We start from the raw sequence: 24,661 nt of genomic DNA on the forward strand, positions 1-24,661 counted from the left end.
TTGAATATACAGATATAATATATTAATGTTGCTAAAGTAATATGAGCATTACATATTTTTTCCGGGAAGACTATCTTCAAACTTTATATCATAGCATCAGAGATCGCCTGTAGAAGAAGAAAATAAATTCTTATCATTTCGGAAATAGTAATGGTTATATTAGCAATAAGACACATATACTTACATTTCATAATGACTTATACTTACATTATCAACATAGAATTTTCTCATATGATGAATGACTACATGGTTCACATGGTACATAGGATCACAACATCACGCACTGACACCGCCCCGGCCCGCCTCACGTCGTCGTCGTCGTCAGCACGCCGGCCCACCTCACGTCATCGTCGTCAGCACACCGGCCACCATGCCGACACGTATATATATGTCATTTGTATTCATATGCATGTATATATACGTCGCGGAGCACCGCCACCCTCGTCATGTGTTTCTATGTATACGGCGGAGCACCGCCGCCCTCGTTCACCCATGTGTATAGACATATATACGGCGGAGTGGAGCAGCGCCACTCTTGTCACATCGCCCTTTCTCATGGCCTAGTTGATCAACATTCGTATTATCATTATCGTTAATGCTAAACAATCACACCAGGGCGAACCGTGCTGTTGATGTCACCGACGTGGTTCGCCCTAGTCATCGACGCAATTTGCCCTCTGTCATTTATATATAGCCCTAATTTGCCCTAGTGTGGCGAATTGCGTCTGTGACCGAGGGGCAAGATTTAATAATGCATATTGTTCGTAGATTTTACGCATGTAAGCAAAGATTTGACGTACTATATATTGGTTTTGTTTTTTGAAGCTAGATGGCCGACCCAAGAAACATGGATGAGGAGGAGTTGATGATGAATTTGATCAACACTGGCACTCAAGTTGTCGGCGATGATGGTGCTAAAAATAACGTGCAAGAGGATGCAGATGACGAGAGTCAGTACTTAGCTCTTGAACAAAATGAGCAACAACATATTGACCAAGTATATATTTTTTATTATTAGCTATATATATTATCATATGTCTTATGTGTGCTCATGACATTAAAAATAATGTTTATGTTTTGTAGCCCTCTGGATCGACATCAACAACTACAACGAAGAGTAAAAATGTTCGAGGTCCCAAAAAGCCATTGGAGGGCCGCTTCATCATCTCGGAGTTCAATATGGATACAGGAGAACCGGGGGGCCGAATAAAATGAAATTTGTGCACCACTATGGTTACCTTGTACGGGACCGGCTCCTAATTAGTACCCGTGAATGGAAGAAGAAGACCAATGCTTCTCATATCAGTTTTGTCTCCGATCATGACAAGGTGTTAATTTGGAAAGATGTCTTGGTACATTTCACGCTCCAAACAGATGGTTATGATGATATAATAGATGGTGATGAATTGAAGGAGCAAGTTAGGGATTGGGCAATGAAGAAGATGGCCACCCAGTTTTAGACTTGGAAGAAACACCTATACACGACGTATGTCAAGAAGAACATAGCACCAGATTTTACTGTCCTAGGCCCGATCTCAAAGCAGAGGCCCTATTGGGATGAGTTTGTACAGTACAAGACTTCGGAAGAGGGTGTGAGTCGGGTGATAAAGAACCAATGTAATGCCCAACAGAAGACATACCACCATACCTTGGCATTAGGTGGCTACCCGATTGCCATTAAGAAGTGGAACAAAATGGAAGCAGACCTTCTTGCCAAGGGTATCAGACCAGAATCACTCGAGTGGGGAGAACGTGCAAAGAATTGGTTTTTCGCTCATGGGGGAACACTAGACCAGGAGACAAGGAAGTGCGTTTATGGCGCAAGATTGCAAGAAGTAGCAGAAAGATTGTTTTATGCTCAGAGAGCTACTGCTAGTGGTGCGTTCAGGCCCAATAGAGAGAAGGATGAGCTGACATACACCATCGGGACTATTGAACATGGTGGCCGAACTAGAGGCAAAGGAAGTGTCTCGTGGGAGCATGGATTCTCTCAGGACAGACCTTCCTACAGAAGTCATCAGAGAAAGAAGGAAGAAGAGGCACAGCGGCTCCAGAGGTTGGAGGAAGCGGTGCATGAAGCATGGGAGCGGGAAAAAAACCTTGAAGTGAGAATGCAGGAGGAAATCAGAAGGCAAGTGCAAATAGCAGTGAGTGCAAGCAAGCAGGCATCAGAGCCAGGAATCAACATTAGCCAATCTGTTCAGCTAAAAAGCAGCTGCGCTTCCACGGAGATACCAAATCAAGGGGACACAGGACTGCGCTTCCCTATGGATGACGTCACTAAACCTTGTACAACGTGTGAGCTACACATTCCAAAGGAGAATTCCACAATCAAGGTGGCTATCGGTCTTGTTAATCCTATCGACCGAACCAAGACACCAAGGATTCATGGGAATATAATCCAAGAAGGATATGCTACCATCTCGGTAGATAAAGCTGAAAAAGGTTTTAGTGATTTACCTCTTGACATTCCTAGAGGTCATGGCGAGAAGACTCTAGGAGAAGCATAGAAGACATTCATTCTATGGCGCAAGTGCTACATCATCATTCCAGGGATGTCGGCTCCACCTCCTCCTGAACTACCTCACCATAGGTACGTGCGGATGAAAACACTACATCATTAATTTGTATTGGCTTAAATAATTAATAATCTGCTCATAATAATATGTCATTCCTTTTTTGTAGCAGATCCTCCCCCAACCTAAATCCAATTGTTCAATTGCCAGATCATCATAGTGCTCTGTACGATGACATTGTGTTAGAAGGCAAGGCTGCATCCACACCATCTCCAAGGAGGTCTCCAACGCCGCAGCCGCCACCTCCAAGGAGGTCTCCAACGCCGCTGCCAACACCTCCAAGGAGGTCACCAACGCCTCCCCCGCCCCCCGCCTACCAAGAAGCCTAGCAAGAGGCCATCCCCTCAAACGAAGAACCAGTCCCCGCCTGTAAAGAAAGCCATCGTGAAACCAAGGGCTATTCCCAAAATAATATCTGAAGAGAAGGAAGAAGGAACTGATGCATATAAAAAAGACATGTCTAGATTATATGACAAACTTAAAATGAATCAAGAAGCAAGGAGAAACCTGGAGAAACCGTACTTCTTCGTAGCTCCAGATATTCTAAGAAAAAAGGTGACTTCTTACCAGCAACAACAGCGGGAATCTCGTAAGCCGTCCAAATCAACGTTATCGGACTATGACCGCACTCTCACCAAGTCAATTGAGGCGGCACAAAAAAAGAAGTGGGCAGGGAAAGAAGTTGCCTAACTCAGACAACAAGCGCACCAATCAATCCCCCCGCTAGTTGTTGGTAATGAATATGGTTCGAATTTAGGATTAATGCATCAGGCAAACATACCTCCGGATGTCAATTTGGATCACCTTGGTGAATTTCTTGATGAGACTGGTCTCGACCTTTACCAGATGTTTGGTGATGTAAACATTGAGAGTGCGGCGGAGGTTGATATTTGGAAGAAAAAATTTGTACTAGGCCAGAGTCTATACAACCCTCAAGCCTTATCTGATCTAGGGACGCAAATGTACCTGCTAAACAAGTGGTACATGCAGGCGTCTACCAGTGGAGACTTCTGCGTTGGTGTCAGAATTAGAGACGAACATTGGTTCCGTGGTAATGATGTTATGTATGTTGACTTTGCAGAATTTCATCAACTATGCCACCTAACCTCTCTGGACAAAGTTATCATTAGCTGCTATTGCCTGTAAGTAATAATTCTTTCGATCTATTATTAAACTCATCATATATGTGTATATGCATATAAATTATCCTAACAAGTACTATATATATGCAGATTTACAATGACAGAGCTCAGAAAGGAAGGCTGCAATGAAATTGGTTTTGTTGATCCCCATATAGTATTCAAAGACCCAATTACTCCAAAGACTAATTGGAAGAATGAGTCAGAGAGTAACCTCATGAACTTCTTAGTGAACCAACGCCACAAGAAGGATATACTCTTTTCCTATAACTTCAAGTGAGTGTTAATCATGTCGATCATCCTTAATGGCTCATATGTTGATTCTAGTTAATTAATGAGTGTTATGCGTTATATCCTATAAACACATGCAGCAATCACTGGATATTGATGGACATCGATCTGGTAAAAAGTCACTTGATAATCTATGACTCGATGAGAAAACCCCAACAAGACTACCAAGATATGATAGATATTATCCAGAGGTAATTTTGGGATCTTTAGCAACTATATATACACACAAACATGATGATTAACTATATCTGATGACGTGGCAAATTTTTTATTGGGCAGTGTTTGGAAAACCTTTATTGAGAAGCAACACATGGAAAAATGCAAAGCGTCACTGAATGTAATCCCTTTGAAAGTAAGTCCCCTGAATCGCATCATCTTTATTAATTAAACATATAGCTTTCACCGGATCACCAGATTGGATGACAAATCTTTTTCTCGTAAAGTGGTGTCTGAGGCAGGAACAGGGGAACAACTACTGTGGTTACTATGTTTGCAAGTTTATCAAGGTGCTCTCCCAAAGAACTCCTACAGAGAGACTCAAAGTACGTTAAAAATACACTATATATTCATTTAATTATTATTATTGATTGTGTTACTATGTCTTTATATATATATGTACATATATTAATTTATTTTCCTTTAATTCAAACCTGTAGAGTCGATGGTTGGAGAAAAAGGTCATACGGCAAGACCAAATCAAAGCAATTCAAGAGTCTATAGCCGGATTTTTTAATGAGCAGGTCATCGATTCCAAGGACGAGTTCTACTTCGACCCAACACTGCCATTGAAGCCAAGCTAGAGGATGAGAGGAAACTTGTTATGTCACAACAACTGTAATGCAATCTTTTGTAATATATGCACATGAAATAATATAATGTAAAATACACATATGCATGCATGCATGTAAATATATAAATGATGCATGCATATATATATATCTATGCTTGAATTGTGTGATTTAATATGTTCATTGTGCTTGAACCGAAACATACTATACGCGCGTATAAATATATAATTAGCAGCATACAATACGACTTCGAAAACCTATTTTGAAAAGAAAACAAAAAATGAAAAGAAAAGAAAAAAAACCTTTAGTCCCGATTTGTATTACCAACCGGAACTAAAGGTGCCGGCCATCGTGGCATGTCAGGAGGCACCTTTAGTCCCGGTTGGTGTTACCCACCAGGACTAAAGGTCCTCCTTTAGTCCCGGTTCCTGACCCGGGACTAAAGGACCCCCCTTTAGTCCCAGATGCTTGCTCCCGGGTGGGGAACCAGGACTAGAGGGGGTTCCCCACCGGGAGTAAAGCTCTGTTCTGTACCAGTGAAACTACATACTACCTCCGTTCTGAAAAGAATACTACTATGTGTTGCATGTCACGAAAAGTGGTTCACGTTTGACTAAGATTCTAGTGAATAATATTCACATTTGTGACTTTAAATTAATTTATTATGAAAATATATTTCATAATTAATCTAATGATATTTATTTGGTATCATAAATATGGATACTTTTATCTATAATTGGTCAAACTTAAGGTACTAAAACGTGACACTGTTTTATAATCGTATTCTTTTGGGACAGAGGTAGTACCAAAGAAGCTGAAAAAAGACAAAAACAAATAATAACTAGAAATATAAATCCACTAGGTAGTGTGCCCGTGCGTTGCTATGAGATAACTAACAATTTATACTAAAAATACACGGATCGCACGATAAGATAACAATACTGTTAAATTAAATACCAACGTTAAAGTGATATTTAATCCAAAAGGCAAAGTTTATGAATTTAACACAGTCACGGAGTGCGTGGTGTCGCAGGCTCACAAACTCTAGAGCTTTTAGAGATTGGGTCGAATCCAATCTAGAGCCTCGGAACCTTGTATTTTTTTCTGGACAGGCTTCACTAAAGATGCGCCTGTAGCAATATCAATGATCTTCAGTCGATAGACAAGTCGTATGGATCTCCATACAATGGCTCAGACATGTAGATTTTGATCTTTTTGTACTTGGATACACTTGTTCCACTGAAGCTTTCATTGAAATGTTTAGACACGAACAGTGTCTGATTACCGATGTCCCTCACCCTGGACCACTCCGGCGTACGGTCGTGGAGGTTGCACTTGTAGATCGCGTTGCTGTAGGTGAAGCTTTGTGTCTCGTGGAACGTACTCATCATGGCACCCACGATGTGCAGCTCACCGTTTGATTTTAGGTAGCTGCGGTGGTAGAGCCCCATAGGTGGCGACAGCGATGGCAGCAGCATCGTGGTTGGAGTAGAGCCGCCGGCGTTGCTGTTGCAGACGGAGATTTCTCCAGTGCAGTCGATCGCCAAGAACTTGTCTTGGCAGTAGACGATGGACCCCACGGAGAACTCTAGTTTGGTGTCGAGCAGCGTCCATGTGCTGTCGACTCCAACCCGGTAGAACGCGACCTCCGTGGAGCACCCAAGCATGGCTTTGGCCATGCACTCGTGGCCGGCGCCGAGAGCACGATCTCATGGAAGAACACGTCCCTCATGTCTTCTAGCTTGATGGCTCTGCCTGTGGCATCCGTGTCCCCGTAGCCGTTGGTGGGATGGAGGACCCATCGGTCGTGGACCCTAGACACGCGTTCCAATGAGGATGCCACCGCGACATGTTCGCCTACTGGCGGGAGCTCAATGCAGGGGCACGGGCACCGATGAATGGATTCAGCAGCGTCACGGACGCCGCTTCATCCATGAGCGCCAGCCACCCACACGAGGAGCCACACGCCACCTTGCCGCGCACGTCGAGCAGCGTCTTGGACAAGACCTTCTTCTCCGAGACGTAGTAGAAGCCGACGCGGTCCAAGTCGGGGTCGAACGGGAGCAGCAGGAATGACCCAAAGGTCACGAACGGGACGGTGGTGCGCCATGGGGAGCAAGCGGATCGGAAGGACGCCGCGTCATGGCCTTACGCGAGACGCTGCCCGATGGACTCGAGGAGATCCTCTGACAGGCCGAATCTCTAGTCAGGGAGAGGTATGGACCTTCTCTTGGGATTGGGAAGCTGAGCCATGGAAGACAGATGCCATCAACTATGGTTCACGCAAAAAACAGCAAGCGAGGACGATGGAACACGTGAGCGTGAAACCAAATGAAAGGAGGAAAAAGCTGTCCCTTTTACAAATGCAAAGAGGGGGAGTAATTAAATGTAGGTAGATTTGATAAGGTTCTTAGAAATGCAAAGAGGTTCCTTTTGTCTTAATTCTCTTTCCTTCTGTGTTAATTCTCTTTCCTTTTGCTCGTTGCCATGTATGCTGGTGCATACAAACATGCAATGTGTATATGGATAGCACAATAATTTTCTACTTCCTATTTTGCCGTGATTCCTCTATCACATGACATGCAATTTTCAATCAAGGAGAATGACATGATCAATCAGTAATTAAGATGTCATGGGATCGCGGCGTGGGCAGACGGACGAACCAAAACAAATGTCGCACCAAAACAAACATCGCACCAAAAAAGTCGCATCAAGCATCAGTGTATCAATATCAACCATTGACTCATCCTATAGAGTTTACAAATGTAAGCCATGGCAATAAATTGCAACAATTCAGGGCAAGTTCAGTGAGAAATCCCTCTTTTTCAAGGTTTAACTTCAGTGAGAAATCATCATTCTTTTTCTTGCCTGCCTACATCAAATTATTCAAAAATAAACAAAGATCAATCCACAGACATTTTGTAGTGCAGAGATAACTTTGTGACCTCGCTTGGTATTGCTGTTACGAGAACACCAATTCAGCGAGCGAGGTCTAGAGGTGCAAAGGCCTGATGCCAAACATCTAAATACCATCCAGTGTAATAAAAAAATAGCAAGCCAAAAATTCAGTGGCCATAAAAAAAGTTGACAAGAGAAAAGTATCTAATATATTTTACCAGTAAAGTATCTAACATTGGTACACCAAGCTCATGAATTGAGACTATCAGTAAATAAATAAGGCTCGAGCTACTTGAAACGAGATTGGTATAGACAAAGGGCTAACTATGCTAAAAAATAATGACATCCAATGTGCAGGCACACAATATCGAAAAAATAGATGATTAATTATATAACAAGAACGCCTACACCATCATAAACTATGGTTGTGTAACATCATGAACGACGAGCGATGGAGGATGGGCGACGTCAATCGGTCTACATATGCGAAGACGACAGCTTGGGTGCACGACTCAGGTGACGTCAAGGTAGCGGTGCGGTAGCCGAGGACGATGGCTCGGGTGCATGGCACGGGCGAACGGCAAGGACTACAGCGTGGATGTCATGGAGGCGACGGTGTTTCCAGGTGCATGATGTGGGCGAACAGCGAGGACGATGGCGCGACGTCGTGGAGGCGGCAGTGTACGTGGCGCACGGGGAGGATGACGGTGCGGGCGCACAGACCAGACGATGGAGCAGGTCGTGGAGGGGTGATCGCACGGGGAGGTGATCTTACGGCGACCTTGCGGCGATCGATGATGTAGCCACAGGTGCATCCACTGGTAGGCAGACGGTGGATGATCCATTGCTGTTGCTTCTCCACTACACGACGAGGAAGAAGTAGGGGTGACCCGATCGTGCAGGGGGCTTGAGGAATGGGGCGCGTGACAATCGATTCCGTGCAGCGACTAGTGACGCGCTTGAGTCCTACCAAGAAGATGCGTTCGATCGTGCAGCGACGAGCGACGATGGTCTTCCGTGTTTGTAGCGCATGCAAATTAGGGTCAATAATTTCATATTTGTGGCACAAGGGCGGTATGATCAAGCGTGAGACGTGGGTGATCGCTTTCCTTGTTTGAGGCAATTAGGGTCAAGACTTTCCGTGTTTGTAGCGCATGCAAATCAGGGTCGAGACTTTCCGTATTTAACATTTCATTTAGTTAGCATTTATTTTTAAAATTAGTGAAAATCATCTTTCATAAATAGGGGTATATGAGTACTTTCTTTTGAAGACTTAACTAAAATTCTAGAACATCAAAGTGTATTTATATGAGAGGAGTATTATTGCCTTGGTAGTTTGGGTTATCTTCTATCACCTACAACAAAAAGAAAAAAGTGTGGATATTTTTTTGGTGCGACGTTTGTTTTGGTTCGTCCGTTTATCCACGCCTGCGATCCCACGACATCTCCCGCATGCTGCGTCCTTTGGTGCGAAGAAAACACGAAAAGTCTTAATCCTGATTTACATGCGCGACAAATACGGAAAAAAACAGATTATTTTATTTAACATTCTTTTTATCTCCGGTTATTATTTATTATACCATACAAACGTGGCATATAATCTGTAGTAACTAGTAACGCACACCATCAAATCATTCGGCCAATCAGACCTGAACAGCCTCAAGTGCAGCATGCAGACAATCCGACCCTGCACCCTGGTCCCACTCTGCAGTGACACAAAGCTTCGCCCAAGCCCGGCACCAACCCCCTACCGGCCCACTCCGGGCCCCCTTGCCTTCCACGGTCTATAAAGCCGGCCGGCCATGGACCACGGCCCCAGCGAACGCGGCCGCGCTTCGCCTCGTCCGACCAAGTGCGTCCCTTGCTTGCAGCCCTCGCCGTCCGTCCTCACGGGCACACCTGCAGCCACCATGGCCGCCGCCACGAAACTCAACCCGTTCGCGGCGCCGTTCCCTTGCCCCAACCCCTACGCGCACCACCTCGCGCCGCCGGCACCACCCCCGTTCCCGCTCGCCGACGCCTGCCCGCCGCTGTTCCCATTCGTAACCTACTGCTGCGTCGCCTCCCCGCAGGGCCACCTCGGCTTCTGCTTCCCCGTGCAGCAGTCCTCCGGCTCCCCGCCGGCCCTGCGCAAGGGCGTCCTCGCGGCGCCGCCGCATGGCCTCCCGCCGCACAAGCTCATGGCGGCGTTCTCCGGTCCCTGCGGCGCGGGGAAGCAGCGCCAGGCCCCGGCGCCCGTGCCCATGAAGCCGGTAGCCGCCGCCGCCGCGCCTGCGGCGCCGCGCAAGCCGCGGATGGCGCAGCTGAAGGCGGAGAGCAGGAGCCAGGCCAGGGCGGCGCCGCGGCCACGGGAGGCGGCTGGTCCGCGCGCGTGCCTCGCCGCGCAGCGTGAGGCGCCCCCGCCGTCCCTCTACACGAAGCGGCCGCGGGATTGGGTGAAGCCGAAGCCTTCAGAGCTCGGCGAGTGCACCACCATTATGCTGCGGAATATCCCCAACAAGCTCAGGTAACCGTAACCGCCCCAGCGATCGTCATCACATGGGCACGGACATGCACAGTAGCTGCATTTTTTTTTCTTAGCTTGTTCTTGATGAATCTTGCCCCCCATAGATTCAGCGGTTTATCATGTGTGCAGGAGCGGAGATATGATCAGTTTGCTCGACGAGCAGTGCGCGCGCGCCAACAGGGCAGCCGGCTCCGTCGTCGCAGCCTACGACGTCTTGTACTTGCCGATGGACTTCAGGTGATGAATCTAGATCCTGCATCTTCTTCTTCTTCTTCTTCTTCTTTGCTGCAATTTTTTGGGGCAAAAAAAAAGTACATGAAATTAAGTCTTAAGAGAAAACGAGGCCACATCGTGTCCCTTTTGCTTTTCTTCTTTTGGCACATACAAGAACGCAGATTTCAGTTAATCAGTTGTCCTTGTTCTGAGAAAAGCTATAAAGCAAAGAAGCGGAACAAGACAATAAAATTTCATAGTAATGTAGAATGGTTTCTTAACGGATATTTGCTGCATAGGCTTGGACATGAATCTGGCCACATTATCTAGTGCTGTGTATGTCCTGTCTCATTGCACACGCGAGTAGAATAGTTTTTTAACGGATACAGTTTTGGTGTAAATTTGCATGAGGCCTCAAAATTTGCATTGTACTACTAATTAAGTGAAAGCACATAAAAGCTGTAGGAAACTGAATTTGTAGCGTACTTTTGCTTCTTTTGCACATAAATAGACAGGATTCAGTCGTCCTTGATCTGGAGAAAGCTAAAGAACAAGACAAAACTGCTGAAGTTTAATGCATGGTCCTTCGAAAAAACAAGTTTAATGCTAGCATTTTTTTAGTCTGAAACAACTTAAAATGGAATGGAATTTACGTTATAGCCAATTTTAGTATGGAGCACTGTTGTACTGTTTAAATTTTCTTGCTGACAGACTTGGCCAATGACCACTTTAGGTTAATTTTCCTGCATTTTCTCGCTAACAGGTTTGGCCAATGACCACTTTAGGTTAATTTTCCTGCATTTTCTCGCTAACAGGTTATTTTTCTGGGTGCAAATTACTCAATACATTTTATTTCTTAAATCTTAAGGCCACTAATGAATGCTGCAAGAATAAGGTTAAGGAAACTGAAATTACACAACACTTTTTCGGTTTTTTTCCTCTTTTGAACACGCAAAAATGCTGGATTGGGTCCTCCTCCTGGGGAAAGCTAAAACCCAGAACAGCACGGAATGAAACTTGATGCCAGTGCTTTCTTTAGAAACAACAAAATGGATGGTTTTAGATTACTTCTAGTTGTATAAGTAGACAGTAGTAAACTAGTAACCACTTAATTAACTAAACTTTTAGAGTGCTTTTCCTTTCTTTTACTTGTTTTGTACATATGTACATAAATGCTGTCCTCATTGTTCTGGAGAAAAGCTAAAGGACAAAGACAAAACAGCACAAGTGAAATTCGATGCTAGCCTTTTGCATTCCTTTCTGGATCAACAATGCAAAGCAAATGAAAATTTAGTAGCCAATGGAAGCTTGGATCACTAATAACTGCTATGCTATTGTCGTAATTATCACTTTGTTGTGCACAGATAGAATATTACCATGTAACTTGGTCCATTATGTTTCCTGCATTTTCTTGGCCAACAGCCACAAGGCTGTGCGTTTGTCACCTGTATTTTTTAGATAAAATATGAGCACTTCTTTGTTGTAATAAATATTTAGTATACCTTAGGTTCAAATTCAACTTTTCCAGCATTTCTCAAAGCCTCTTGAAAGAAAGCTGTAAAAATCCGAAGTTCACTTTCACAGTACTTTCCCTTTATTTTTCTTCTTTTGTAGTACACACAACAGACACAATGACACGAATGCTGGCCTCAAATCTGTCCTCATCCAGGGGAAAGCTAAAGAGCAAAGAGACAAACACAACAAAAATGGAAATTGATGTCAGTGATCTTTTGGAGCAACAGAATGAGTAACTGTTCGTTGTGTTAAACTGATGTCCTGTCGATCACTTGTGATAAACAGATGTAGTGGTGATAGTATCCTGTTTCGTTCAGCCTGTCGCTTGTTGGTTTCAACCAGTCCAAACCAGCCAGCCAACAGTATTTTTCTCTCACAATAAACCAGCACCAGCCAACCCAAACCAGCCCAGAAACCAACCAGCGAACAGGCCGGTTGTTTGCTCCTCCATCTGATGTGTGTGCTGTGGTGCTTCCTTTTTGAAGCCAATTATTACTACTATACTATTATGATGGAAATTCATGAATGATGACGATGTGTGTTGCTGCGCAGGAAAGAGGCCAACTTCGGCTACGCGTTCATCAACTTCACCACCACGGCGGCAGCCAAGGAGCTCTACTGCTCCCTTCAAAACTGCGTCTGGAAAGTGCACGGCTCCAAGAAGGTGATCAGGATCGACCAGGCCACGCAGCAGGTTTGTGTGTCATGTGTGTGCACTACTCGTACGCAAAAAACGCAATCATGAGGGTGATTTGATGTGCCTGCATGCATGCGCGCGATGGTGCCGTGATTGGCTGTGTGACCGACTGATTTGACTGGTCGAGATTTGCTGCCACGGATGGATTATTTGCTGTGCTGCGCAGGGCAAGGCGATGCTGGTGAGGCACTTGGAGCGGGTGAGGCTGGAGTGCGCCAAGGACGACTTCCTCCCGGTGGAGTTCTCCCCGCCGCGCGACGGCGTGAACGTCCCCGCCGCGCCCAGGCGCATCCGCATGGCTCGCCGGGGCGCGCGCACCGCGGCAGCTGTCTAGCTAGGAGTAGGGTACTAGGAGTAGTAGGCAATGTGTGTCCCACCCATTTTCCCCACTTCTGTTCATGGATCATGGAACTGGTAGTACTAGTAGCATGCATGCATGGGCAGCATGGATTATGGGCATGCATACGATTCCGAGAAGCAAGAGAGAATCTCCGAGAGGAAAAAGAAAGCCGCCCGAATCCGTGGTGCCATAATGGCGGCGAGCCGGGGTTCGCGGTCAAACAGTTGCCACTCCGGTGAAAGCTGTGTCCGGGCTCTCGCATCTCGCCCCGCCCGCCGAGCCGAGCCGATCCTTTCTGCTGCGCCTGTGGCAACGAGCCTAGGTCTGCAAGTCTGTAAGCGCATGTTTGTCGGCATGTACCTTGAACCGTTGGTCCGGCCGACGCCGCCGATCCGTTCACCGCTGGCCGTGCGCTGCGGCGTCGTTAGGTCGGTCTGTCTGTCTCTTGCGTCTCCTCGCTCCCCAGACTCCCTCTCGCTGCCTTCATGGATCAACACTGCTTGGTCCGACCGATACCGATCCGTCTCTCTGCATGCCTTGTAGGTACTGCACGTTCATCCTTTCATTGGCTCTGAAAAGTCACGGTTGGAAGTATTGTTTGTTGATTTGGTGTGAGGAAAAAAACAGTCTGTTTTTAGTAACTCAAACAGCCCCAGATTAATAATTAGGTAGAGACAAAGACGTGGATGGTGTTTGGTTGCTGTTGCATGGCAATGCTCATCATGGGCATGGCATGGCAAGCGAACTGGAACCTGTACGAGTGTTGCGCTGTGCCTGTTGATAGTGCACAGGGAGCAGAGGTGGAGGCCACCGCGCGCGCAGCGGCAGGTGCACCAGAATTCCCCAGTCAGTACGGCGGATCGGATCCTATAGGAAGGAGTGGAGGAGGGACAGGGGGTTGGTGGTCCTGGCCCTGGTGGGCCACAACAGTGCCCGGGAGCCGGACCCGCCATGCCGAGCTGCTCCAGCTGCACCCTTCTTCCCTCCTACGCTGCACCTGCACGCCCAGCACACCGCGCGCGCAGGTACGGGCCGTGGCGCGGCAGAAGAAAGGCTACGGCCGCATGCCGTTGCTGTAGCGAACGCCCCGCCCGGCCCCCTGCGTGGTGCGTGCTGCGGCTGCCGCTGCGGCGCGTGCTGCGTTGGGAAGGAACGATCGGAACGGGGGGACGTGCGAGTTGACGGGAGGGCGATCTGCCGGAGGCCCCGCTGTCGGTCGGACTCGGTACGTACGAATACGGGTCAGGATTTTCAACCGCACAATCATGGCCTGTATCTCCTTGTGCGACGTGATTGACCTGTGATTTGTGATCGACTAGACAGTGTCAGCAATCAAGATTTGAACAAGAATGTGAAGGCTGACGGATCAGGCGAGACTGATCGAAAGCGTTTCATTTTTTTTTTGTTTGGAAGCTTTGGCTTGTCCGCTCTTTGTTTCGCCCGCCGCGCTGCCCTGCCCGCGAAAGGGTGCAAGGGCAAGGCAAAGCTGAAAGCTCCCCCTGCCACCTGCCGCAGCCAGTGCCAGACGCCCAGACCCGGCCTCGCGAGTCGAGACCAGCGGGCTGCCTGCGCAGCGCAGTACTGGCACCGGACGGGCCAATCCAAGCATTTGTTGATTTGCTTCGCCTTTTCGCCTCGACTCCCCCACCCCCCTCTCTCCCGACCGGAACCATGACCAAAAACATGTACAGTAACGTCTGTCACGCCAGGGATGGCGTCTCCAATCGGCTGGAACGGTTCGATATCCGTTGGATGTGACCGCTCTCTCCCGTCAACTGAATTTTTCTTATATATTTAGGCCCTCTTCTAGCTATATTTACACAGTTTTATTATTATATTTATAATAATTTTTTCAGTGTAATTTATTGGATAGAGTGATGTAAGTTAGAAACAACACAAATATATATCAATTTTTTTAAAAAAAATTACAAATTATTTCTATGGATTCCAGACATCAAAGAAATATATGTCAGATTATTCATAAATTCTTCACAAATTTAAAAAAATACAAAATCTTCACAAATTTTTGAAATGCCGTGCCATGCTGCCGCCACCGACGCCGACACCGGGGAAGGCGTAGCATCCGGCGGCTGGTATTGCGAGATATGGTACTGCCACATCTGCTGTTGTTGCTGCTGCTGCGGCTGCGTCGGCATGAGTTGCTGCAGCTGCTTTTATCATCATCGCCGACGAGGTCGTGGCGGGGAGGCCGACGCGCGGGGCATACCCCGGGCTGCACACGTGCTGTGGCATCTGCGAGTCCACCCAAAGACGAGACAAAACGTGATCGACCATATCCAACGCTTGAAGGACGGGGGCGGTGTGACGCAGGCAGTAGATCGGACGGCAGCTCTCGGACCGGAGTCAGATCCAACGCTGGAAAATTCGGTTGACAGTGACAAATAAATCATACGGTTGATGTATAGCGTTTCCGTCTCCAAATCTCGGTCATTCCAATCTACTGCAGGGGACTCGACCTCAATCAAATCCTTTCGCACTTCCCAGCAAAGCTTACGAGCTTCCGCATTAGGTACTTGGGTCCCCCTTTGTCTGCGACTCGTCTAAGGGGGTGTTTGGTTCTTTAGTCGCTCATAAAATTCATGTCACATCGAATGTTTAGATACTAATAAAAAGCATTAAATATAGATTAATTACAAAATCAATTATATAGATAGAGGCTAATTTGCGATACGATTTTTTAAGCCTAATTAATCTGTCATTAGCATATGTTTACTATAGCACCACGTTGTCAAATCATGAACTAATTAGGCTTAAAAGATCCGTCTCGCAAATTAGTCGCAAGTTGTGTAATTAGTTTTGTAATTAGTCTATATTTAATACTTTATATATGTATCTAAATATTCGATGTGAGAGAAATTTTAGAATGACCCTTAGAAACCAAACACCCTCTGATAAAGGTAGACTTTCAGCCTCTTGCGGACAAGGCAGCTGGAAGCTTTCTAGGACGGCGTGGCCGGAACCCCACAAATGCTGGAACGGTAACTTTGACAAAATCTGTCCTCTCGTCGCAACCAGTATACCTTCTCACGGTCATTAATGCTCCTAAGGAGGTTCTACAGACCATTGATGGCTACAGGAAGCGCTTCTTGTGGGCCGGAGATGAGAGCTTAACTGGAGGCAAATGCAAAAATTAATTGGCCCACTGTTGGACGACCAACGGATCTTGGTGGCCTTGGGGTTCTAGATTTAGAGAAATTTGCAAGAGCCTTGGGCTTCGTTGGCTCTGGCAAGAGTGGGCATGTCCTGAGAAGCCCTGGGTCGGCTTGGGAAACCCTTGTTCAGACACAGATCGTCTCTTGTTCGCGGCATCCACAACGATATCTATTGGAGACGGGGCAAAGACTTCCTTCTGGCATGCAGCCTGGGTTCAAGGTCGGCGTCCTAAGGATATTGCCCCCGCTATTTTTGACATCTCAAGAAAGAAAAATAGAACATTGAAGGAAGCATTCGCTGAGCACACGTGGATAAAAGACATCAACCTGCATGCACCAATCACAGTTGTCCATTTGCAGCAATTTGTAGAGCTATGGTTCATTGTGCATGCAACAGTTCTCCGGAAAGGAACAGAGGACAAAATAACATGAAGGCTCACTGAGTCATGAGAATACTCGTCGAGATCGGCGTATCGTGCCCAATTCATTGGGTCCACTACCTTCAACCTTAGACAGCTTATTTGGAAGCCCTGGGGTCCACCAAAATGCAAATTTTTTGCTTGGCTCATCGTACACAATTGTGTTTGGACGTCCCATCGACTAGAGGTCCGAGATTGGCCACGAAATCCTTCGTGCACTCTTTGTCGGCATGCACTAGACACGGCGCATCACATCCTTGTTGAATGTCAATATTCGAGGCGCGTCTGGAGCTACATGGCCAATTGGTTGTCTCTGCCTCGTCTTCAACCAGAGGGATGGCCCCCTTCCACCACCATCAAGGATTGGTGGATATCTGTTGGCTCGTTGCCTGGGGTCCCTCGGAAGGGCCTCCGCTCCCTCTAGTAAATTGGGAGATTTGGAAAGAGAGGAATTCATGTACTTTTCAGCGGAAAGAGACATCAGATCAAAGAAGAGGAAAGGACTTGGGGTTTGGCTGGTGCAAAAATTTTGACCGCCTTGATTGTGGGTGCCTAGTTTCCCTCTCTTGTGATTAATATGTGCTGATTTGTGTTTGTTTGGCCCCTGTAATTAGCCTGCTAGGGCTCCCTGCTTGTACTCTTCTTCTATATTAACAGAACTGGTGCACAGTCTCGTGCCCGTTCCTTAAAAAAAATTGTCTTTGTTAAGAGGAATGCATATTATATGTGGTTCAGTCGTTCGGAGCACTAAAATCACCTAATGCGGAGACAGGCGACAGGCTTGAACATAAGCTAAGCCAAGAGCAGTTCTAGACAAATTCATATTATTGAAAATATGTGGAGGCATAAATAAAATTTTGAAAATAAGGGGGTAGGAGTAACAAAAGCAGAACGGCTTTCATGAAAGCCACAGGATCTCAAATGGGCTGCTTGGTACCTTTTTGCTAGCTCTCTTTACTTAGCTGGCACAAACAATAACAAACTTGCCCATCGAGGAGAGCCGAATTGGTTCTCTCTTATCAGGCTTTGCCAATCAACCAAACAAACTATTTGCTGCAAATTCTTGCTAGACAACGCTGTAGTAGAGCGGGGATGTTGGAGGGTTCTGTTTGTCGGCCTCTCTGACCATCCACATTCGACGCTCTCTTTCTCTGTATTTGTTGAGGTGGTTATTACTCACTCGAGCTAGAGGCTAACCACCACCGTCGTGTTGCGGCCGCCGCCCCCGGCCACTCGGCCATCTAGGGCCAGAGGAGAGCTCCAATCCTAATCAGATGAAACCCTAACCGCCATCTCCATCCGCAGCCGCCGCCGCCGCCGCCTCATCCACCGCACCAGCCGCAGCGACCTTGCCGCCAACCATTCCACCCACCGCCCGCCCGCTGCCCCCGCCCTTGCCCCCTTCTTCCCTAGTATCGGCGTGCATGGACGTGACCTTATCGGCGCACACGCTCCCGATAAGATTTGGGGTGTGTCCGCCGCACACCTAGCTAATGGATCGTCAACTTTCCATCTTTTGAACGTTTAAAGCTAAGTTTTCAAGACTTGGATTTTTCTTCTGCTTGCTCGAGGAGCTGCTCGGCCGGACCCAGCGGACAGCGCCGCCGCTGCTGCCTGGGGCACTGGGGCTCGGGGGAAGGCCTTGTGAGCGCGTTGCTATGGGACGCTACGGTCGCTCTCATACAGGCTCAGAACTCAGAAGGCGAGGGCTGCCTTGTTTTTCTACAGTGCAGTGGCCGCAGGTATGGATGCTTGTGTTCTTTCTAGCTTACTGTAGCTAGTGCTTCCGTGCAGCAGCAGCAAGCACTACCGATCGGGCTGTTGCAAGGAGCGAACTTGATGGCGGCTTCACCGCGGTGGCGGTCAGCAACGTGAAGTCCGGGCGTGGGGCCACGTGCACGCAGCACCGACACCTTACAGAACGAGCGCCAGACCTCAATGCGAGATCCAAAATTTACCAATTTGGAATCAATTGAATCAAAATCAAGCATGGATTCACCAACACCAAGAGTCGAAGTCGAAGTCAAACAGAAACTTATTTCACAAGCACTACTTGCGCATGTCAAGAACATCAAATGACTAGCATTGCAACGGGAGTCCGAGCGTCGGAGCGTATAGGCAGGCTGGGCTATAACTCGTTTGCACCACTCATGGGTTGGGAACGTTTGGAACTTGTAAACTCCAACCAAACCATCCTAATCCATTGGCACCGTAGCCCCAAATCTATCCACCCCAAGACGCTCGTGAAAATTTTTGCTCCCAACCCATAGCCATCCGACACACAATCCAAACTGTTTAATCCATTCCGACCCAATCCATTAGCAGGGTGAATTGCATTGCAACCCCATACTTACCACATCCGGCGGCCACGCCGCCTGATATTCATAAAAATTATACTGGATCAATACAACCAACCAAAATATGTCGTACTAAATCACACCATTCCATTCATACCATTTCATACAACCATCCAAACAGAAGACATGGTCCATTGGTCTTGTACTACATCATACCAATTCGTTCGTACCATTTAACCAGACAACCATCCAAACAAAAAGACATGCTCTACAGTTAACCAACCAACCAATCGCATATCATCTCATCCATAATTGTCCCAGACCATCATTCAAACAGTGCCCAGTATGGAATTAAATTAGGTGGACCTCGGGTCCACCCAATAATTGTGCACCCCTATGGTAGATGATCGACATGTGGCAGAACAGAATATCACACGTACTCAAGGCAACATGCATGGAGGCTAAATTTAAAAAAGAGAGGATAAGATGCAGGACTCAGGTGTTGCAGATTTTTACTGGACGTGGGATTCGGTTACTTGTACACGTGTCAACAATCCACCATAAGGCTGCACAGGTGATGGGATGGACCCGGGGTTCATCCAATTTATATCCGTTCTCAAGACTACTAGCAAAATGGCAACCTCCTCCCTGGCAAACAATGCCTAAAACTACTACTAGCAAAACTGCAGTCTTCTCACCGACGAAGAGTGGCATATGTCATTTGAATGGTGTACCTAAAATGGAACATATTTACTACTATTTTCACATAGTGAGTGAACCATCAGAGTAAATCATATGTATACTGATACCCCGGTAGGTTGTATTTATTATTCAAACAACTATATGAAACATGTTGAATTTTATGTTAGTATAACACTTTATTCTTTTTCTTTTATATCAGAGATATTGTATGCTACTTGCTATCCCAAATATGTCTATTAAGTTTTTTTCATAAGTCAATCATTTTTAAGTTGTAGCATCATTAGTTATATGCATAATAATACTACATTAAATTAAACACTTTTTATTATTGTGTCAAAGAGTTATATAAGACCACACACCTTTGAATGGCTATCCTAGCACCTATCACCCCTCTCACATCTATCATGCTCTTGGATGGTATATCACGACAAGGAGGTGTGCCTCTATTTATAGGCTATGGGGGCTCATAAGAAGATGACATGTGTCCCCCCTAGATAGTTCTAAAGATAAATATCAATGTTCTACATTATTCTAATTTCCCATGGCGATAATATACATCTAGTAGCTTCAAGCCAAATATCAAGCATCAAGAGATATGTAGAAGCTTCTAGAAGTTTGCAATGTAATCTTCAACTCCTCAATGCAAACTTTCTTCTATCGTAGTCTTGCAAACCATGCCGTGCACCTTTGGAAAATTTTCAAACAGCTTTATTGAGTCCTTTTGTGAGTATATCGGTAATTTGCTCGTCTTGGTGGGCACCATTTCAATCTCTCCTTTAAGAACCTTATCTCTTATGTAGTGGTAGTGAACTTCTATATGCTTGGTCCTTGCATGGAAGATAGGATTTTCTGCTAAATGTATAGAGGATAAGTTGTCACAGAAAATCCTTACTTGATAATCTATTGGTTGATGAAGGTCTTCCATTAATTGCTTGAGCCAAGTACTCTCTTGTGTTGTCATTGTTGCTGAGTAGTGGATAGTGCCATGGTAGGTTGTTTCTTGCTGCATAATGATATGGCGCCTGATCCAAGACTGAAGAAGTATCCTGTGGTCGATCGTGCGTGCCATAGTCTCCAGCATAATCAACATCACAATATCCATTCACTTGATAGTCCCCTGTCTTTATAAATAGGATACCAAAGTTGATGGTGTCCTTAACATACCTTAGTATTTGCTTGTCTGCATCAAGGTGAGGCTTCTTTGGATTGCTCATGTATCAACTGACAGCTCCAACTAAGTAGGCTATATCTGGCCGAGTCAATGTGAGATATATGAGTCCAACAAGTTATCGATACATAGTGAAATCATCCAAGTCTTTTCCTTCATCCTCTTATAGCATCACATTTGAATCCACGGATGTGGAGATAGGTTTGTAGTTAGGTAGTAGCCCATACCTCTGTAAAATATACTTGGCATAGTTCTGTTGTCCCAGAAATAGCCCATACATCTAATCCAAGGAAGTGTTTCAACTCTCCAAGCTCTTTCATTTGAAACCGGGAGAAGATATTTTCTCTTGTCCTCTATATCTCTTTAGAGTAGTCTCCCATGATAATGAAGTCATCAACATAGACTAGGACTACTATAAGTCACCCTTCCTTGGTCTTCATAAATAAGCTGTAATCTGATGGAGCGACCTTAAAACCACTTTGTATGAGAAACCCACCAATCTTTCCATACCATGCTCGTGGAGCTTGCTTTAAGCCATAGAGAGCCTTTTTCAATTTGCAAAAATACTCAGGGTGAATTTTGCTCTCAAAGCTTCTTGGTTGCTCCATGTAGATGTCTTTGTTAAGTTCACCATGTAGGAAGGCGTTCTTGACATCCATCTGCCATAACTTCCATGGCTTGCATGTGGCCGTTGCAAGCAAGATCCAAATAGTTGTGATCTTTGCCGCTGGGCTAAATGTTTATTCATAAGCCAATATTGTTGAGAAAATCCCCAAGCCACGCCTTATACCTCTCAATTGGGCCATTTGGTCTTGTCTTTATCTTGTAAACCCATTTGCAGGATATGTGCTATACTTCTTTTGGCCTTGGCACTAAATCCCATGTTTGATTTTTGTTTAGTGCCTTAATCTCTTCCTCCATTGCTTTACATCACTTAGGGCCTTGTGCCGCTCCTTCATAAGACAATGGCTCGATAGGTAAGACTCATCAACAAGGGCAGTATTTGTATACTTGGGATTAGGCTTGACCTTCCTTGTCCTCCGTAGTTCTTAATAGGCTCATCATTCATCAATCTCTATTTCTGTGGTTGAGGATCCTTCGAGGTTTTCTTTTGCGAATGAGTCTTCCAAGGGCTATTATCTTGGTTTGATGAACCTTCTTTGTCTTCACTTGAAATTAGTGGTGGCTCCTCTTCAATAGTTATCTTTTAGCACAAACATAGTCTTGTCGGCTTTGATACGCCATTTTTGCAAGGCATCATCACTTTCCTTTGGTGGGGGCACTATTTTGGCACCAACAATAACTTCACATAGGTCATGTCCTTGTAGGTAGGACTCAATGCTTGTTTTCGAATAGCCGTAGTTGTGGCTATTGAACTTCTTGATCCCACTAGCACTTGAAGGATCTGCCAAGATGATTGATGCCTGGTATCAAGCGAGCTTCTTTGGTCCCAGACCAATGAGCTTCACAGTCCTAGCCTGTGCACCGGCAGAGTCTCTCCTTTGTGTTAGGTCGGTGGGCAGAAGCCATAGCATGAACAAGGAGGTTACTTCAGCGGGATCGACGACGTCTGGGTTTGGTTTCATGGCAGTTGTTACCTCTTTCAGACTCGCCTCTCCACTCGATTTTCCAATTGTGGCTGCTGCTTTGTCGGCGGAACCCCATCCATGAAGTTTACATTGCGATGGAGCAAGACCTATGGAGGAGGTATGATCGATAGGGTTTGATTGGATTGGGGAAGGAGGTGCGCGGCCGGCTGCCGCGACTGCAATTACAATTAGGTCAAGGAGGGAGTGAGGAAAAGTAGGGATGTGAAAGAGCAGACGGAGGACGAGATGTGAATAGCGATGCATATTGATGTCCAGATATCTGAAAGATTTGATATTTGAATCCACTTTAGTCTAATATATGGATATCTGTATTCGTATTCAATTTAAATATGGATGTTAAATGGATGTATACGCATTCGTTTTCTTGAAAATTATCCTGTATCTGATTCCACATCCGCATTCGACAAAAATGTGAAATATCCAATATTATCCGTGTCCGCGAAATACACAAATTATTTTGAAACCATCTAAATCTTATAATTATGTCTAATTACTATGTAAATAAAAATAATTTTAACATATCATATGGTATGTATCATTATATAGAAGTTATCTATGGCTAATGTAATTTTAATATTATTAATGATATATAAATCTTAAGTTTAACTAATTTTAACATGGCTAATCATATTAAGTACTATTTCACTTTATTTATATACTTCAAGAATTTATTCTATTTACTTAAAGTCAGTCATTAATATATATATCTATGATTTTCTTATATTTTATGTATTTAATTATTGAAATATTGATTCAAATATTTTATTTTTTGTAGTTGTCTTTATCCACGGTGTTATATAGCTATATTTTAAATCTCTTCATCGATAATGATTTTATTATACTATGAAACTATCGGTAGGCAAATAGATGCATATGTTATCCTCAAACCAAGTAGACATCCGAGATATACGTTTTGCATTACTATCCGATAATATACGTATCTGTTTTCAAATTCGAATTAAAATATGGTTTTAAGTGGTATCTAAATTCGAATCCTATCCGAATCCATACCTAGATGTGAATGCACCATCAGACGGTGGAGATGCCACCCGCCACAAAAACACCCTGTTGGGCCGTGGACCAAGTGCAGGCCCATTTTCAACTGCAGCAAACATGCATTTGTTATTTCGCAAGAAAAAAATGGGCCGACCCATCTAGCCAAAGCTAATATCTTTTTCTTAACTAGTAGACAAGCATCTTCTGTGTTCGGTCGGCTTATCAGATGTTGGTTCAGAATCGGGAGGTAATGTTAGCCTGGGCAGAGCATAGGCCAGGTCGCTCAAACACAAGGGCCCAGGAGAAGGAGTGGAGTTACATATGGAGAATGAAAGTTCTATAAAAAAATCTAGGTTTTTCTGTGGCGTTTGGCAAGACAGCCCCTCCCAACAGGAGACGTGCGACATCGTAGGAATATGGCGCTGGATGGGACATGTTCCTTGTGTGGTGGGTTGGACTCCTAGAGGCATGCACTGCTGGAGTGCAACTTAGCCAAGTGCGTATGGTTGTTGGAGAAGAAGGATCACACAACTTTTATATGCCAGATAGAAACGCCGGACGCAAGAGTTTGGTTAGCAGAGGTGATGGCGGCGCTCAAGCATGAAGAGCTCACACGGGTGGTGGTTAGTCTTTGGGCCATCTGGTACGCGCGATGTCAGGCACTGTTTGAGAACAACTTTCAGAGTCCGTTCTCGATAAACATTTTTGTGGAGCGGTTCATTAGCGAATTGGAGATGATCAAGCCGAGCACCAAGTAGCAACAAGTGGTGGGTGATCCAGCACCACGATGGATCAAGACACCAAGGTGTTTTGCGAAGGTTAATGTGGATGCAGTGATCTCCAAAATTTCAAGAAACGCATCAAAAGCGGCCGTAGCCAAGGATGAGGATGGTAATTTTCTGGGCACCTCGTCATTGGTCCTGGAGGGTTGCGCCGACCCGGAAATAGCCGAGGTGGTGGCGTGCCGCGAGGGCCTCGCTTTGGCCAGTGACTTGGGCCTCCAAACCCTCCGGGTGGTGAGCGATTGTGTTAATGCAGTTGCAAGCATCCATGGTGTGGGTTTTGGGAGGTATGGGCCAATCGTACTGGAAATCAAGACCCGGACGGAAAGCTTCACAAGGGTGGAGTTTGTTCATGAAGGCAGACGCTCCAATATTGATGCTCATTGTTTAGCTAGGAGTTCTGTAAACTTTTCGGTAGAAAGACATGTTTGGTTTGTTGCTCCTCCAGATGGAGTTTGTACTGGTTATCCTGATGAATAAAGAGGGGTGACACTTTGCTAAAAAAGCTAGTAGACAAGTTGTATAAAAAACTCTCCATTTCACTTTATAGA

At 45.6% G+C, this 24,661-nt stretch overlaps 1 protein-coding gene across 1 annotated transcript; it reads left to right on the top strand.

The window, feature by feature from the left end:
- The first annotated feature begins 9,494 nt into the window (after positions 1-9,494).
- LOC136465190 (protein MEI2-like 7) lies at positions 9,495-12,957 on the top strand. The gene is made up of 4 exons (XM_066464027.1): positions 9,495-10,198; positions 10,328-10,435; positions 12,479-12,620; positions 12,790-12,957. The coding sequence occupies exons 1-4, from the start codon at positions 9,495-9,497 to the stop codon at positions 12,955-12,957; spliced, it is 1,122 nt and encodes a 373-aa protein (XP_066320124.1).
- The last annotated feature ends 11,704 nt before the right edge of the window (positions 12,958-24,661 follow it).

The sequence above is a fragment of the Miscanthus floridulus genome, chromosome 7 (genome assembly GCF_019320115.1).
Source record: "Miscanthus floridulus cultivar M001 chromosome 7, ASM1932011v1, whole genome shotgun sequence".
Lineage (NCBI taxonomy): Eukaryota > Viridiplantae > Streptophyta > Magnoliopsida > Poales > Poaceae > Miscanthus > Miscanthus floridulus.

Bases quoted from the DNA above. Each gene is read 5' to 3' on its own strand.
- LOC136465190 (XM_066464027.1), top strand. From the start codon at position 9,495: ATGGACCACGGCCCCAGCGAACGCGGCCGCGCTTCGCCTCGTCCGACC. The intron at 10,436-12,478 runs GTGATGAATCTA...GTTGCTGCGCAG, and splicing joins TACTTGCCGATGGACTTCAG to GAAAGAGGCCAACTTCGGCT. The intron at 12,621-12,789 runs GTTTGTGTGTCA...TGTGCTGCGCAG, and splicing joins TCGACCAGGCCACGCAGCAG to GGCAAGGCGATGCTGGTGAG.